Source organism: Salmo salar, chromosome 09 (assembly GCF_965601325.2).
Source record: "Salmo salar chromosome 09, fSalSal1, whole genome shotgun sequence".
Lineage (NCBI taxonomy): Eukaryota > Metazoa > Chordata > Actinopteri > Salmoniformes > Salmonidae > Salmo > Salmo salar.
Genome location: NC_138299.1, coordinates 98583709 through 98601307, shown reverse-complemented (window position 1 = coordinate 98601307; position 17599 = coordinate 98583709). Strand labels below are relative to the sequence as shown.

The 17599-nt window shown below is 41.4% G+C and overlaps 2 protein-coding genes across 5 annotated transcripts in view; one reads left to right on the top strand and one right to left on the bottom strand.

Annotated features, from left to right (window-relative positions):
- Positions 1 to 1334: 1334 nt before the first annotated feature.
- On the bottom strand, positions 1335 to 3857 carry LOC106612257 (copper transport protein ATOX1). Of its 3 annotated transcripts, XM_014213258.3 has the most exons (4): positions 3700 to 3852; positions 3294 to 3374; positions 2302 to 2374; positions 1335 to 2107 (listed from the first exon to the last, which is right to left on the bottom strand). In XM_014213258.3, the coding sequence occupies exons 1-4, from the start codon at positions 3706 to 3708 to the stop codon at positions 1980 to 1982; spliced, it is 291 nt and encodes a 96-aa protein (XP_014068733.1). In that variant the 5' UTR covers positions 3709 to 3852; the 3' UTR covers positions 1335 to 1979. The 3 variants fall into 3 exon arrangements, with proteins under 3 accessions (XP_014068733.1, XP_014068734.1, XP_045580184.1); XM_014213259.3 differs by lacking the exon at positions 3294 to 3374 and having other exon boundaries at positions 3700 to 3857; XM_045724228.2 differs by lacking the exons at positions 3294 to 3374; positions 3700 to 3852 and adding an exon at positions 2693 to 2813.
- Positions 3356 to 17599, top strand: part of LOC106612256 (proton-coupled amino acid transporter 1) — a 67922-nt gene continuing 53678 nt past the window's right edge. Inside the window, exon 1 of one of the 2 annotated variants that reach the window (XM_014213256.3) lies at positions 3356 to 3439. The gene's annotated coding sequence lies outside the window, so the exon portion shown is untranslated. Of the gene's footprint in view, positions 3440 to 4061; positions 4616 to 17599 lie in introns of those variants that run through there. The other variant, XM_014213255.3, reaches the window with a different exon arrangement.

Sequence of the window (17599 nt, the reverse complement as noted above, 5' to 3'; positions counted from 1 at the left end):
AGAGGGTGGCTAAATCCCAAACCACCATATTCCTTGTATATTATATCCCTTTATATTCCCACTACTTTTGACCAGGGCCCATAGGGCACTATACTATATGGGGAATAGGGTGCCATTTGGGATGCATACAGTGCTATTCCAAACCACTGTACAACACAACAATTGGGCCACTGTGTCTGAAATGACAGTATGTTGGCAGTAGTGTGACGTACTGTCATCAAACTCAAAGCTTTGTTACATCAGGCAGCAGTGTCCCACTCACAAGATGTCATGAATGTGGGCTATTCATTCAACTTTACTACATTGACGTACACACCCGTTTCATCCAAGAGAACAACAGTTCAATGTAGCACTACAATTAAAGTATATAGCTTCAATTAAAGTATATAACTACAATTACAGTATATAACTACAATTACAGTATATTATATCGTCAGACCTAGTCTGTTTTTTAAAATGGTGGATGTTTCTCTAAATAACCCAACAAATGTACCTGTAATGGCTGACTGACTGCCTACTACTGTGTGTACAAATGACAACATAGGCTAAGTTGATAGCATGAATGTCAGATACCTATGAGTACCTACTGTATTCGATTCATTATCAGATACATATAGTTTGTCTTGGATCATCATCTCTGGCTCCAGTGCTCTCTCCTTCATTGCCCTCTTCACTATCAGATCTCAGAGGTAGGAGAGCTATCACTGCACTACTCCTCAGTATTCTCTCAGGTAGGCTATGAAATGTCTCAAGTAGCTGATGTGAAGACTAAAGGATTTATCACTGCATTAGAGCATTGCAGCTCAATAATTTATCTTTGAAAACTGATGTTTGCATTCGCGTGGCAAAAATGTACACGTCATTGTGCAAGACACTGAAGTCTAATTCCATGGAACCGCTGACAGGGACGGTTCCCCCAGTCAAATTAAACCAAGAACTAACACTACCACCCAGTGGCACATCAGAATCTGGCAAGACTTAAAAAAAATAAAAAGTTTTATTTAACTAGGCAAGTCAGTTAAGAACAAATTCTTATTTACAATGACGGCCAACTCCGGACGACGCTGGGCAATGGTGCGCCACCCTATGGCCGGATGTGATACAGCCTGGAATCAAACCAGGGACTGTAGTGACACCTCTTGCACTGAGATGCAATTACTTAGACAGCTGCGCCACTTGTGAGCCCACACTCACGCAATATAGGAAGTTCTAAAACTTGTATGCTGGCCCTTTTTTTGCATTTGCGCAGTATCTAGTTGGGATAACAAATAGCTTTTAAGTCAAACCTTCTTTGGAAGGCTGTCCTTTGTATTACAAATAAGAGAACAGGTGACTAGAATCAACTTTTTAATTTTACATATGGGTAAACATGAACAATACTCAGAGATGAAAGGAAAACTTAATGCAGGATGATTTGCCCCCCCCCAACTGTTCAAATCAACGTGAATTACAATAGCTGCAAATCAACGTGAATTACAAAACTGACTTCAATCTTACATAATCTAATTTACCTGCAGTAGGCCTAACATTAACCCATAGACATGCTCTATTTCATTTTGTCAGCAATCTACTCTGGATATTCATAGTGGATGCATACCAAACAGTACTCTATTCCGTATATAATGCCTTACTTTGGACCGGGGTCCATAGGGTGCCATTTGGGATGCATAAATAAGTGTTTAAATAACTGAAAGTGGACAGCACGAGCTCATTACAGTGATACATGAAGACATTACAGCAAGACTGTTCTGCAGTCAGAGGGTTCTTTCTTCTCATAGTCATCCTTCAGATAAGCACCAACCCAACAGCTAACACACAGAAACAAGAACAATTAGGCTAAAACAGGTTTCAAATGGTGAGAAGAGGAAAGAGCTGTAAGGGATGGATGGGACGTTTTGTCGATATTGAATTGATAGGTCACTTAATATATTTAGACCGTGAGAGTCCACCTGTTCTATAAAAGAAAAGAGGACGATTCTTCACTTGGGGCCGATGTAGTTAGCTGCCTTTCCAGTTTTCTTAAGTGTTTCCAGAAGCACGTCCGTGTCCTTGTCAGACTCAATGAAAACCTTCTTGTTGGGGAGGTCGATCTCAAATTGGACACCACCTTACGCCGACAAATAAGACAGAAAGAGAAAATAAAACAATTTTAACAAGCAATCTATATTTGCTGAATTTAGCTAAACCAAAGTACACGATTCTCAACAAAGTGTGTGTGGATGTGAGTGCTGTTTAACAACATCTTCCAGATGTTCCAGAAAGTTGGATTTGCTGTGACATTTAGCTATAAGAGACACTCACCCAGTTTATTGAGGACTCGGGTAACTGCACCAGAGCATCCCTCACATGTCATGTCCACAAAGAATTCGTGCTTCTGTGGGAATAATTCACAAACTGATTCATATTCCAGGAGTTAGGCATCATTCTCATGTTAGTATGGGACAGCTAATCAGTTAGCAAGCAATGACTAGCTCAGCTATTAGGCTGATTAATCAGGCTGTAATACACAATTAACTGGTATATACAGCCTGAAACTAATGACTGCAAAATCATGTAAATGTTTCTTACAAGCCAGAATGTGGAATAAAATTACATTTAAAAAGTTACTCTACACCGGTTGTCTGTGCGATTTATTTTGTTCTTCAGTTGCTTGAAATTTGAGACAAAATATCAACAGGAAAGTATTGTTTACCTGACTTTTTAGAAAGCAGCTAGGTATATGTTCGAGTCTGCACCGAGATTTTTTGTTGTTGTATTGGATATTCGGTTCTCTCATCAATAGCTATTGAACCAAGCATGCCATGACAATGAAACCCCATGTTTTCTGTATTAGGGGAGGATGGAGAACATTTGTCTTGTGTTAACTTTTATTTAATCGGATTTCAATAATTCCAAAAAAAAATCTTCAATTAAAAAATATATATACACACACTTTCATAGGAAAGTAGTTTACCTGAACCGGTGTCTAAGTGTTAGAGACCTCTCTAATACTCAGAAAGCGTAGATTCAAACTCCCATTTACCAGCTCTGAAAGCATTATAATGTCAAAATACTTTCGTTGATGACCAAATATGGAGTTCATACGACTATAAAATTCTATAAAACATTTAATTATTATTTTAAATGTGCAAGCAACCTAAAAACAAAATCATTTTCAGCACCTCCAATCACTCATTAATGCCACGCACAGGTCGGAAATCTACAACAGCTCAATACATTGGAGGTTCCAAATAGGCAGTTTTTTTTCCAGTTGGTTGTACATTTTAATTTAGACATTTTTTCGATGTACATACCGGCCGTAAATGAAGATAGTTGCTCAGCGAAACTCCATATTTGGTGATCAACGGACGTATTTCGACATAACGCTTGCAGAGCTGGTGAATGGGAGTTTAAAATCGGAGAAATTAGAGAGGTCCCCAACGCCTACATACTGATTCAGGTAAACTATACTTTCCTGTGGATATTTTGTCTCAAGGACAAACCGCACAGACAACCGGTAGAGTACGTTTAAATATACATTGTATTAAACATTCTGGCTTGTAAGGAACATTTACACGATTTTGCAGGCATTAGGCTGTACACCAATTAATTGTGCATTACAGCATGATTAATCAGACTAACTAGCTATGTATAAAGCACTGCAGTCCAATCTCAGAACTATGTAACAATAACAATGTGCGAATTTATTCAATAACTCACGGTCGTCATGTTGAGGTAGAGCGTAAGATCAATGGACTTTCTCCTCTTTCAAAGCTTGTACGACTAACTAGCTGCTGAATATGTTGCTGCCTTGCCTTGCTTGCTAGCTAGCTAAAGTACATCAAAGTTAGGGACCATCGACACGTTGCTAGATATTGGTGAAAGTAACTTTGCATATTTAACTCAATATTCACATGTAGAAAGTTGGTGGGACGAGTGCACAATTATACTGACTAATATCAATAATTATTTTGCAGAACACTTTCAAATGACATTATTTTGGGAGAAGTCGTTTTTTTTTCTCATAAAAATATTGCTGCAGGTAATTTTTCCCAGAGCCCTTAAAACGTCACACCGGAATACGGAAGTTTGGAACATTTTGGAAAAAACATTTAACAAAACTGCTACAAATTAACCAAATATGAGACCGCGAAAAAATGACATGTCACAATAACGATAGATTATGGCGCGTATTTTCTGATAACAACTAGTCCAGCTTGCTCCATGGGACAACGCGCAGGGATCACGCTTGTAGCAACTTGACCAATTCAATGTTTGGGGTGATGTTTCATACCAGACAATCGGCATGATTTCGCACTAACGATAATTGACTTAATTTTGATGGAAAGTTAGTTTGCTAACAAGCCAGCTAGCTAGCTACAAAACCAAGCACCCAAAATTCAATCAGCTGATATGCGGCATCTTCCTGATCATGTGACCAAACCCCCCTGTGTTTCGGAAGGGGTCTTCAGATGGGTAGCACTAGCAGGTCACTTGTATTGAACCAGATATCGCCCCTTACTCTCACAACCAGTACAATATCAACGGTAGGAAAAATACTGCTTTAGCAAGAGATGCCCCTACAGCGAACTTCTTTGATGTAAATACTACCGAGGCAGGAATCACAGCTTTACAGGTGAATTAACGTACAATAATCACGGCTAGCTAATTAGCCAGGATTGGAGCATACAAAACAAACTGATGTGTTGTCTACTAACATTATCCAGCTGGAGGTGGTGTAGCTGTAATATGTGATCAAACAATGATGTTGTAACTTGATATAGGCTAGTTTGGCTAAAGAATACAGCCCCAACAGAACGGTTTCTGATAATGGCTTTGAGACCATTCAAAACAATATTACAGTTTTGAAACTGCAGTAAAAGTGTACTAACTGCAGTTATACTGCATCCTTACTGCAATCTTTTTTTTCGTAAGGGGGTCATATAGCCTTGCTTCTATAAAGTGCGGTACCTAGTTAACGTCATACATAGAGCTTTTTTTTTGTCTGCTAGTAAAATAAGTGGATAGTTGTGGTTAAGTAGCTAACTGACAGCTACTGTGCGAAAGCCCTTTTGTTGGTAATTCTGTTAATTGACGATAAGTTAATGTATCCTTATTGTGTCCAGATACAGTGGATTCGGAAAGTATTCAGACCCCTTGACTTTTTCCACATTTTGTTACGTTTTTTTCCCCTCATCAATCTACACACAATAAACCATAATGACAAAGCAAAAACAGGTCTTTAGAAATGTTTACAAATTCATAAAAAAATAACAGACCTTATTTACATAAGTATTCAGACCCTTTGCTATGAGACTTGAAATTAAGTTTAGGTGCATCCTGTTTCCATTGATTATCCTTGAGATGTTTTTATAACTTGATTGGAGTCCACCTGTGGTAAATTCAAATGATTGGACATGATTAGGAAAGGCACACACACACACACACACACACACACACACACACACACACACACACACACACACACACACACCTGTCTATATAAGCTCCCACAGTTGACAGTGCATGTCAGAGAAAAAAACAAGCTATGAGGTCGACGGAATTGTCCGTAGAGCTCCGAGACAGGATTGTGTCGAGGCATAGATCTGGGAAAGGGAACCAAAAAAATGTCTTAAGCATTGAAAGTCCCCAAGAACACAGTCACAGAACAATGAGACAGATATTTCACTGAATGTATAACTGAAGCATCCGGTTGTTGTTTCCTCTCAATACCAAATATGGTAATGAGGGGAAGCCCACTGGCGGGCAGTGGGAGAAGATGGAAAGAGATGGATCTTGGCTGACATTCTGCAAATCTTCCTATCAATTAAACATTTGATCTCAATACAGTTCTTTGTTCCCAAAACTAAAATCTGTTATGAACAGAACAGACTAAGTTTTGTAGACTTTACCCTTTACAAATGTTGTTAAAAAAAATCATGCTGTTTACGAGTGCAAATGTAAATTTAGTTATTGCACATGCGCACTTCACAGATTAGGCGTTCTCTAACGGAAATATGTAGATGTATACTAGAACGCGCCAATAGGATATCGCTAGCGTGTGCTTGGCTCTGCCCGCCCACCTTGCTTGTTCTGCCCACTATGACTCAGTTGTTCCCGTTAGACCACAGCTTGTTGTTTCCATCTTGGCTTAGTTATAAAAATCTTTGACACAGTGGCCTCCATCATTCTTAAATGGAAAAAGTTTGGAACCACCAAGACTCTTCCTAGAGCTGGCCACCGGGCCAAACTGAGCAATCGGCGGAGAAGGGCCTTGGTCAGGGAGGTGACCAAGAACTCGATGGTCACTCTGAAAGAGCTCCAGAGTGCCTCTGTGGAGATGGAAGAACCTTCCAGAAGGACATCCATCTCTGCAGCACTCCACCAATCAGGCCTTTATGGTAGAGTGGCCAGGTGGAAGCCACTCCTCAGTAAAAGGCACATGACAGCCCGCTTGGAGTTTGCCAAAAGGCACCTAAAGACTCTCAGACCATGAGAAACAAGGTTCTCTGGTCAGATGAAACCAAGATTGAACTCTTTGGCCTGAATGCCAAGCATCACGTCTGGAGGAAACCTGGCACCATCCCTATGGTGAAGCATGTTGGTGGCAGCATCATGCTGTGGGGATGTTTTTCAGCGGCAGGTACTGGGAGACTAATCAGGATCAAGGGAAAGATGAACGGAGCAAAGTACAACGAGATCTTTGTTGAAAACCTGCTCAGGACCTCAGACTGGGGTGACGATTCACCTTCCAACAGGACAACGACCCTAAGCACACTGCCAAGACAGCGCAAGAGTGGCTTCGGGACAAGTCTGAATGTCCTTGAGTGGCCCAGCCAGAGCACGGACTTGAACCCAATCGATCTTCTCTGGAGAGACCTGAAATTAGCTGTTCAGCAACGCTCCCCATCCAACCTGACAGAGCTTGAGAGGATCTGCAGAGCAAAATGGAAGAAACTCCCCAAATACAGGTGTGCCAAGCTTGTAGCGTCTTACCAAAGAAGACTCAAGTAAAGGGTCTGAATACTTATGTAAATATGATTAAAAAAAAAAATCTTTTTAGTACATTTGCAAAAAAATCAAATGTTTTTTGCTTTGTCATTATGTGGTATTGTGTGTAGATGAAATATATATTTTTAAATACATACCAATCAATTTTAGTATAAGGCTGTACCATATCAAAATGTGGAAAAAGTCAAGGGGCCTGAATACTTTACAAATGCACTGTAAATGAGTAATGACGTCTGACATCACTGTGCCAGCTTCTTCAACATTTTAGGCTAATCCAAGCATGTTTATATTCAGATGCAAAGTAAGGGTTAGTGGCCATGCAGTTTTCACACAATGTACAGGTAACTGATAAAATTAAGGTTGTGTGTCCGTCACCAGATCTTAACTAAGGCTAGGCGATATATATGTAATTCATGTTTTTTGGAGCTATATTCCAAATGCCTGTATCACAATAATCAAGTTGTTTCTTTTTTTTGGTCTTGTCTCCTTCACTCCTGCTGTGCTGTGTGCACCTTGCCATTTTACACCAGAGATCTGTACAGTGAGGGAAAAAAGTATTTGATACCCTGCTGATTTTGTACGTTTGCCCACTGACAAAGAAATGATCCGTCTATAATTTTAATGGTAGGTTTATTTGAACAGTGAGACAGAATAACAACAAAAAAAATCCAGAAAAACGCATGTAAAAAATGTTATAAATTGATTTGCATTTTAACGAGGGAAATAAATATTTGACCCCCTCTCAATCAGAAAGATTTCTGGCTCCCAGGTGTCTTTTATACAGGTAACAAGCTGTAACAAGCACACTCTTAAAGGGAGTGCTGCTAATCTCAGCTTGTTACCTGTATTAAAGACACCTGTCCACAGAAGCAATCAATCAATCAGATTCCAAACTCTCCACCATGGCCAAGACCAAAGAGCTCTCCAAGGATGTCAGGGACAAGATTGTAGACCTTCACAAGGCTGGAATGGGCTACAAGACCATCGCCAAGCAGCTTGGTGAGAAGGTGACAACAGTTGGTGCGATTATTCGCAAATGGAAGCAACACAAAAGAACTGTCAATCTCCCTCGGCCTGGGGCTCCATGCAAGATCTCACCTCGTGGAGTTGCAATGATCATGAGAACGGTGAGGAATCAGCCCAGAACTACACGGGAGGATCTTGTCAATGATCTCAAGGCAGCTGGGACCATAGTCACCAAGAAAACAATTGGTAACACACTACGCCGTGAAGGACTGAAGTCCTGCAGCGCCCGCAAGGTCCCCCTGCTCAAGAAAGCACATATACATGCCCGTCTGAAGTTTGCCAATGAACATCTGAATGATTCAGAGGACAACTGGGTGAAAGTGTTGTGGTCAGATGAGACCAAAATGGAGCTCTTTGGCATCAACTCAACTCGCCGTGTTTGAAGGAGGAGGAATGACCCCAAGAACACCATCCCCACTGTCAAATATGGAGGTGGAAACATTATGCTTTGGGGGTGCTTTTCTGCTAAGGGGACAGGACAACTTCACCACATCAAAGGGACGATGGACGGCGCCATGTACCGTCAAATCTCGGGTGAGAACCTCCTTCCCTCAGCCAGGGCATTGAAAATGGGTCGTGGATGGGTATTTCAGCATGACAATGACCCAAAACACACGGCCAAGGCAACAAAGGAGTGGCTCAAGAAGAAGCACATTAAGGTCCTGGAGTGGCCTAGCCAGTCTCCAGACCTTAATCCCATAGAAAATCTGTGGAGGGAGCTGAAGGTTCGAGTTGCCAAACGTCACCCTTGAAACCTTAACCTCTCTAGGGTATGTGGGACGAAATCGTCCCACCTACTCAACAGCCAGTGGAATCCCATGGCGCGATATTCAAATACCTTAGAAATGCTATTACTTCAATTTCTCAAACATATGACAATTTACACCATTTTTAAAGACAAGACTCTCGTTAATCTAACCACACTGTCCGATTTCAAAAAGGCTTTACAACGAAAGCAAAACATTAGATTATGTCAGCAGAGTACCCAGCCAGAAATAATCAGACACCCATTTTTCAAGCTAGCATATAATGTCACAAAAACCAAAACCACAGCTAAATGCAGCACTAACCTTTGATGATCTTCATCAGATGACACACCTAGGACATTATGTTATACAATACATGCATGTTTTGTTCAATCAAGTTCATATTTATATCAAAAAACAGCTTTTTACATTAGCATGTGATGTTTAGAACTAGCATACCCACCGCAAACTTCCGGTGAATTTACTAAATTACTCACGATAAACGTTCACAAAAAAACATAACAATTATTTAAAGAATTATAGATACAGAACTCCTTTATGCAATCGCGGTGTCCGATTTTAAAATAGCTTTTCGGCAAAAGCACATTTTGCAATATTCTGAGTAGATGGCTCGCCATCACGGGCTAGCTATTTTGACACCCACCAAGTTTGGCACTCACCAAACTCAGATTTACTATAAGAAAAATTGGATTACCTTTGCTGTTCTTCGTCAGAATGCACTCCCAGGACTTCTACTTCATCCACAAATGTTGTTTTGGTTCGAAATAATCCATAGTTATGTTCAAATATCCTCTGTTTTGTTCTTGCCTTCAAGACACTATCCGAAGGGTGACGAACGGTGACGCGCGGACGTGTGACCAAAAAATTCTAAATATTCCATTAGCGTACTTCGAAGCATGTCAAACGCTGTTTAAAATCAATTTTTATGCGATATCTTTTTTTAATTTTTATTATTTTATTTTTATTTTTTATTTTTCACGTAAAAAAGCGATACTATTCCGACCGGGAAACCCTGTTTTCGTTCGAAGACTGAAAATGTAAAATGGACTCTTCACGTGCACGCGCGCGCCCGTCTCATTGTTCTCAGATCGACCACTTACCAAATGCGCTACTGTTTTTCAGCCATGGGCTGCAAAGTCATCATTCAACGTTCTGGCGCCCTCTGAGAGCCTATGGGAGCCGTAGGAAGTGTCACGTTACAGCAGAGATCCTCAGTTTTCAATAAAGAGAGTGTAGAAGGCCAAGAAATGGTCAGAGAGGGCACTTCCTGTACAGAATCTTCTCAGGTTTTTGCCTGCCATATGAGTTCTGTTATACTCACAGACACCATTCAAACAGTTTTAGAAAACACCCTAAAGTTTCTATCAAAATCAAACAATTATATGCATATTCTAGTTTCTGGGCAGTAGTAATAACCAGATTAAATCGGGTATGTTTTTTATCCGGATGTGAAAATACTGCCCCCTACCCTAGAGAGGTTAACCTGTTGGGGCTAGGGGGCAGTATTTTCACGGCTGGATAAAAAACGTACCCGATTTTAAACTGGTTACTACTCTTACCCAGAAACGAGAATATGCATATAATTAGTAGATTTGGATAGAAAACACCCTAAAGTTTCTAAAACTGTTTGAATGGTGTCTGTGAGTATAACAGAACTCATATGGCAGGCCAAAACCTGAGAAGATTCCATGCAGGAAGTGCCCTGTCTGACAATTTGTTGTCCTTCTTGGGCATCTCTATCAAAAATACAGCATCTCTGCTGTAATGTGACATTTTCTAAGGCTTCCATTGGCTCTCAAAAGGCGCCAGAAAGTGGAATGAGAGCTCTGCAGTCTCTGGGCAAAAAAAAAAACAGGAGTTTTTGTGAGTGGTCACGCAGGGAACACTGACACTGGAGCGAGCGTGCACGAGAGGACTCCATGTTTTTCTTTCTCTCTTTGAACGAATACAATGTCGCCCGGTTGGAATATTATCGCTATTTTACGAGAAAAATTGCATAAAAATTGATTTTAAACAGCGTTTGACATGCTTCAAAGTACGGTAATGGAATATTTTGAAATTGTTTGTCACGAAATGCACCCTTCGGATACTGACCTTAACGCACGAACAGAACGGAGCTATTTGAATATAACTATGGATTATTTCGAACCAAAACAACATTTGTTGTTGAAGTAGAAGTCCTGGGAGTGCATTCTGACGAAGAACAGCAAAGGTAATCCAATTTTTCTTATAGTAAATCTGAGTTTGGTGAGCACCAAACTTGGTGGGTGTCAAATTAGCTAGCCTGTGATGGCCGAGCTATCTACTCAGAATATTGCAAAATGTGCTTTCCCCGAAAAACTATTTTAAAATCTGACACTGCGATTGCATAAAGGAGTTCTGTATCTATAATTCTTAAAATAATTGTTATGTTTTTTGTAAACATTTATCGTGAGTAATTTAGTAAATTCACCGGAAGTTTGCGGTGGGTATGCTAGTTCTAAACATCACATGCTAATGTAAAAAGCTGTTTTTTGATATAAATATGAACTTGATTGAACAAAACATGCATGTATTGTATAACATAGGAGTGTCATCTGATGAAGATCATCAAAGGTTAGTGCTGCATTTAGCTGTGGTTTGGGTTTTTGTGACATATGCATGCTTTGAAAATGGCTGTGTGATTTATTTTTGGCAGGGTACTCTCCTGACATAATCTAATGTTTTGCTTTCGCTGTAAAGCCTTTTTGAAATCTGACAGTGTGGTTAGATTAACCAGAGTCTTGTCTTTAAAATGGTGTAAAATAGTCGTCATATGTTTGAGAAATTGAAGTTATAGCATTTATGAGGTATTTGTATTTCACGCCACACGATTCCACTGGCTGTTGACTATTTAAAAAAAAAAAAAAATTATTTCACCTTTATTTAAGCAGGTAGGCTAGTTGAGAACAAGTTCTCATTTACAACTGCGACCTGGCCAAGATAAAGCAAAGCAGTTCGACACGTACAACAACACAGAGTTACACATGGAGTAAACAAACATACAGTAGGAAAAAAAAGTGTATATATACAGTGTGTGCAAATCAGGTAAGATAAGTGAGGTAAGGAAATACAATAGGCCATAATGGCGAGGTAATTACGATATAGCAATTAAACACTGGAGTGATAGATGTGCAGAAGATGAAGGTGCAAGTAGAGATACTTCGGTGCAAAGGAGCAAAATAAATAAGTACAGTATGGGGATGAGGTAGTTGAATGGGCTATTTACAGATGGGCTATGTACAGGTGCAATGATCTGTGAGCTGCTCTGACAGCTGGTGCTTGAAGTTAGTGAGGGAGATAAGTCTCTAGCTGCAGCGATTTTTGCAGTTTGTTCCAGTCATTGGCAGCAGAGAACTGGAAGGAAAGGCTTTGGGGGTGACCCGTGAAATATACCTGCTGGAGTGCGTGCTGCAGGTGGGTGCTGCTATGGTGACCAGTGAGCTGAGATAAGGTGGGGCTTTACCTAGCAAAGACTTGTAGATGACCTGGAGCCAGTGGGTTTGGCGACAAGTATGAAGCGAGGGCCAGCCATCGAGAGTGTACAGGTCGCAGTGGTGGGTAGTATATGGGGCTTTGGTGACAAAACGGATGGCACTGTGATAGACTGCATCCAATTTGTTGAGTAGAGTGTTGGAGGCTAGTTTTTTTTAAATGACATTGCCGAAGTCGAGGATCGGTAGGATAGTCAGTTTTACAAGGGTATGTTTGGCAGCATGAGTGAAGGATGCTTTGTTGCGAAATAGGAAGCCGATTCTAGATTTAATTTTGGATTGGAGATGCTTAGTGTGGGTCTGGAAGGAGAGTTTACAGTCTAACCAGACACCTAGGTATTTGTAGTTGTCCACATATTCTAGATCAGAACCGTCCAGAGTAGTGATGCTGGACGGGCGGGCAGGTGCAGGCAGCGATCGGTTGAAGAGCATGCATTTAGTTTTACTTGCATTTAAGAGCAGTTGGAGGCCACGGAAGGAGAGTTATGGCATTGAAGCTCGTCTGGAAGTTAGTTAGCGCAGTGTCCAAAGAGGGGCCAGAAGTACACAGAATGGTGTCGTCTGCATAGAGGTGGATCAGAGAAACACCAGCATCATTGATGTATACAGAGAAGAGAGTCAGCCCGAGAATTGAACCCTGTGGCAATCCTATAGAGACTGCCAGAGGTCCGGACAACAGGCCCTTCGATTTGACACACTGAACTCTGTCAGAGAAGTAGTTGGTGAACCAGGCGAAGCAGTCATTTGAGAAATCAAGGCTGTAGAGTCTGCCGATAAGAATGTGGTGATTGACAGAGTTAAAAGCCTTGCCCAGGTTGATGAATACGTCTGCACAGTATTCTCTTATTGATGGCAGTTATGATATCGTTTAGGACCTTGAGCGTGGCTGAGGTGCACCCATGACCACCTTGGAAACCAGATTGCATAGCGGAGAAGGTACGGTGATCTGTTTGTTATCTTTGCTTTCGAAGACTTTAGAAAGGCAGGGTAGGATAGATATAGGACTGTAGCAGTTTGGGTCTAGAGTGTCTCCCCTTTGAAGAGGGGGGATGACTGTGGCAGCTTTCCAATCTTTGGGGATCTCAGATGATACGAAAGAGAGGTTGAATAGGCTAGTAATAAGGGTTGCAACAATTTCGGCAGATCCTTTTAGAAAGAGAGGGTCCAGATTGTCTAGCCCGCCTGATTTGTAGGGGTCCAGATTTTGCAGCTCTTTCAGAACATCAGCTATCTGGATTTGGGTGAAGGAGAAATGGGGGAGGCTTGGGCGAGTTGCTGTGGAGGGTGCAGGGCAGTTGACCGGAGTAAGGGTAGACAGGAGGAAAGCATGGCCAGCCGTAGAAAAATACTTATTGAAATTCTCAATTATTGTGGATTTATCGCTAGTGACAGTGTTTCCTATTCTCAGTGCAGTGGGCAGCTGGGAAGGAGGTGCTCTTATTCTCCATGGACTTTACAGTGTCCCAGAACTTTTTGGAGTTTGTGCTACAGGATGCAAATTTCTGTTAGGAAAGCTAAGGCTAGCTTTTTCAAACTGCTTGTGTATATTGGGTCCTATCTTCCCTGAAAAGTTGCATATCACGGGGCTATTTGATGCTAATGCAGTACGCCACAGGATGTTTTTGTGCTGGTCAAGGGCAGTCAGATCTGGAGTGAACCAATGGCTATATCTGTTCCTGGTTAAAACATTTTTGAATGTGGCATGCTTATTTAAGATGGTGAGGAAGGCACTTTTAAAGAATAACCAGGCATCCTCTACTGACGGGATGAGGTCAATATCCTTCCAGGATACCCGGGCCAGGTCGATTAGAATGGCCTGCTCGCTGAAGTGTTTTAGGGAGCGTTTGACAGTGATGAGGGGTGGTCGTTTGACCGCAGACCCAATACGGATGCAGGCAATGAGGCAGTGATCGCTGAGATCTTGGTTGAAGACAGCAGAGGTGTATTTGGAGGGCAAGTTGGTTAGGATGATACCTATGAGGGTGCCCGTGTTTACAGATTTGGGGTTGTACCTGGTAGGTTCATTGATAATTTTTGTGAGATTGAGGGCATCAAGTTTAAACTGTAGAATGGCCGGGTGTTAAGCATGTCCCAGTTTTGGTCACCTAGCAGCATGAGCTCTGAAGATAGATGGGGGGCAATTAATTCACATTTGGTGTTCGGGGCACAGCTGGGGGCAGAGGGTGGTCTATAGCAAGCGACAACGGTGAGAGACTTGTTTCTGGAAAGGTGTATTTTTAGAAGTAGAAGCTCGAATTGTTTGGGCACAGACCTGGATCATATGACAGCCTGCAGAGTTTTATCTCTGCAGTAGATTGCCACTCCGCCCCCTTTGGCAGTTTTATCTTGTCGGAAAATGTTATAGTTGGGGATGGAAATTTCAGGGTTTTTGGTGGTCTTCCTAAGCCAGGATTCAGACACGGCTAGGACATCCGGGTTGGCAGAGTGTGCTAAGGCAGTGAATAAAACAAAATTGGGGAGTAGGCTTCTAATGTTAACATGCATGAAACGAATGCTTTTACGGTTACGGAAGTCAACAAATGAGAGCGCCTGGGGAATGGGAGTGGAGCTAGGCACTGCTGGGCCTGGATTAACCTCTACATCACCAGAGGAACAGAGGAGGAGTAGGATAAGGGTACGGTTAAAGGCTATACGACCTGGTCATCTAGTACGTTCGGAACAGAGAGTAAAATGAGCAGGTTTCTGGGTGCGATAGAATAGATTCAAGGCATAATGTACAGACAGAGTTATGGTTGGATGTGAATACAGTGGAGGTAAACCTAGGCATAGAGTGACGATGAAAGAGATATTGTGTCACGAGAATTTTCAATCCCAATGATAACTAACAATCAATTAAGCTTTGACCAATCCCCAAGGTTTGTAAGACCCTGGGTTTAATAATAATTAGGCAAAGACTTAGCTTTATGCAAAAGGTTCGTACAGTTTATTCACGAGAACGTTCTACTTACGTTCCCTACTTATGCACATACCCCCACACAAACAGTAGATAGCCTACGCACATACATACACACGAACAGTAGGTAGAATGTATCCTTCCCTATGGTTCTCACCACTGTTTATGACTACCAAACTGGCAGTTCCATCCCCCCGAGATTAGAGGAACCTTGAAAGGACTCCCTGTCCTATTGTAAGTTTCTCAGAGTTCTAGCCAGGTCAAGTCATACAGTGTAATTGTTCTCGGTATCTTCTTAGTCTCACACACACACACACACACACACATTTCTCTCCCTCACATGTCTCTACCGAACCTTATTGGACTTACATTTAGTACTTTACGTTCATTATACATGCTACATAAACTAATAATCACTAATAGTTACGTTTCAGGGTGGAATTCTTTAATCATTACCTTTAAGCATATAAATTGCCTTATCATATTGTCTATTTGCATTTGAGGTTTGGCCCAACCGAATCGGTCATATGGACACCGAAATACATGGATACATTATTTAATAGAGGAGAAGTTATCTTTTCTAATGATACCCTTTTATGTCTCAGCTCCTCAAATGCGGGCTGAGCAGACACTACTAAAACAGGAGTATCAGTGAATATTGAGACTGGAAAATTAATGTGCAGTTTGTCGCTTGCGGCATTGCTGTACAGTGTACCGCTAGCAACATTTTAGCAAAACACTGTTATTTTTTTTATATATATATATACACTATTATACTGCTGTATAGTCTGTGTTTGATAAATGTACAATAAGCAGAAAAAAAACAATTTATATAAGGATTTGGCAAATCATTCTGAGAAATAAGGTAGGCCACTTGATTTCAACATCTGAACAAAGTGCACACTGGACGTGCTAGCATGCTGTTCAAACAATTGGAGACTGACAGTAGGGTGTGTTCATAACAATTCAACTGTTCTGCTTTGTTAGCTATAGCCTGCTCCAATAAGTTAGTCATTTATTAGTGAATGTGCATTATGCATGGATGGTTCTGAATTTATAATCATAGATCACTATTTTGCTAAAATGTAATTATTAGTGGTTCTAATCTCAACCAATTTTGAACACTTACGGGAGATTCTGGAGCGGCACCTAAGACAGCGTTTTCCAACACCGTCAACAAAACGCAGGTTGGCATTTCTTGTTTATTACAAATTTTTATTGACAATGACGGCCTACCAAAAGGCAAAAGGCCTCCTGCGGGGACGGGGGTCTGGGATAAAAATATAATATAAATATAGGACAAAACACACATCACAACAAGAGAGACAACGCTACATAAAGAGAGACCTAAGACAACAACATAGCAAGGCAGCAACACATGACAACACAGCATGGTAGCAACATAACAACAACATGGTATCAACACAACATGGTAGCAGCACAAAACATGGTACAAACATTATTGGGCACAGACAACAGCACAAAGGGCAAGAAGTTAGTGACAGCAATACATCACACACAGCAGCCACAACTGTCAGTAAGAGGGTCCATGATTGAGTCTTTCAATGAAGAAATTGAGATGGAACTGTCCAGTTTAAGTGTTTTTTGCAGGTCATTCCAGTCGCTAGCTGCTGCGAACTGAAAAGAGGAGCGACCCAGGGATGTGTGTGCTTTGGGGACCTTTAACAGAATGTGACTGGCAGAATGGGTGTTGTATGTGGAGGATGAGGGCTGCAGTAGATATCTCAGATAGGGGGGAGTGAGGCCTAAGAGGGTTTTATAAATAAGCATCAACCAGTGGGTCTTGCGACGGGTATACAGAGATGACCAGTGTCGAGTGCAGTGATGTGTCCTATAAGGAGCATTGGTGGCTAATCTGATGGCCGAATGGTAAAGAACATCTAGCCGCTCGAACACCCTTTCATCTGAATCAGGGTTAGTTTGGCAGCTGGGGTGAAAGAGGAGCGATTACGATAGAGGAAACCAAGTCTAGATGTAACCTTAGCCTGCAGCTTTGATATGTGCTGAGAGAAGGACAGTGTACCGTCTAGCCACACTCCCAAGTACTTGTATGAGGTGACTAACTCAAGCTTTAAACCCTCAAAGGTATTAATAACACCTGTGGGGAGAGGGGCATTCTTCTTACCAAACCACATGACCTTTGTTTTGGAGGTGTTCAGAACAAGGTTAAGGGTAGAGAAAGCTTGTTGGACACTAAGAAAACTTTGCTGTAGAGCATTTAACACAAAATCCAGGGAGGGGCCAGCTGAGTATACGACTGTATCATCTGCATATAAATGGATGAGAGGGCTTCCTACTGCCTGAGCTATGTTGTTGATGTAAATTGAGAAGAACGTGGGGCCTAGGATTGAGCCTTGGGGTACTCCCTT

Bases quoted from the DNA above. Each gene is read 5' to 3' on its own strand.
- LOC106612257 (XM_014213258.3), bottom strand. The intron at 2,375-3,293 runs GTATGTACATCG...TTATTCCCACAG, and splicing joins ACTATCTTCATTTACGGCCG to AAGCACGAATTCTTTGTGGA. The intron at 2,108-2,301 runs GTGAGTGTCTCT...TGTCGGCGTAAG, and splicing joins CCGAGTCCTCAATAAACTGG to GTGGTGTCCAATTTGAGATC.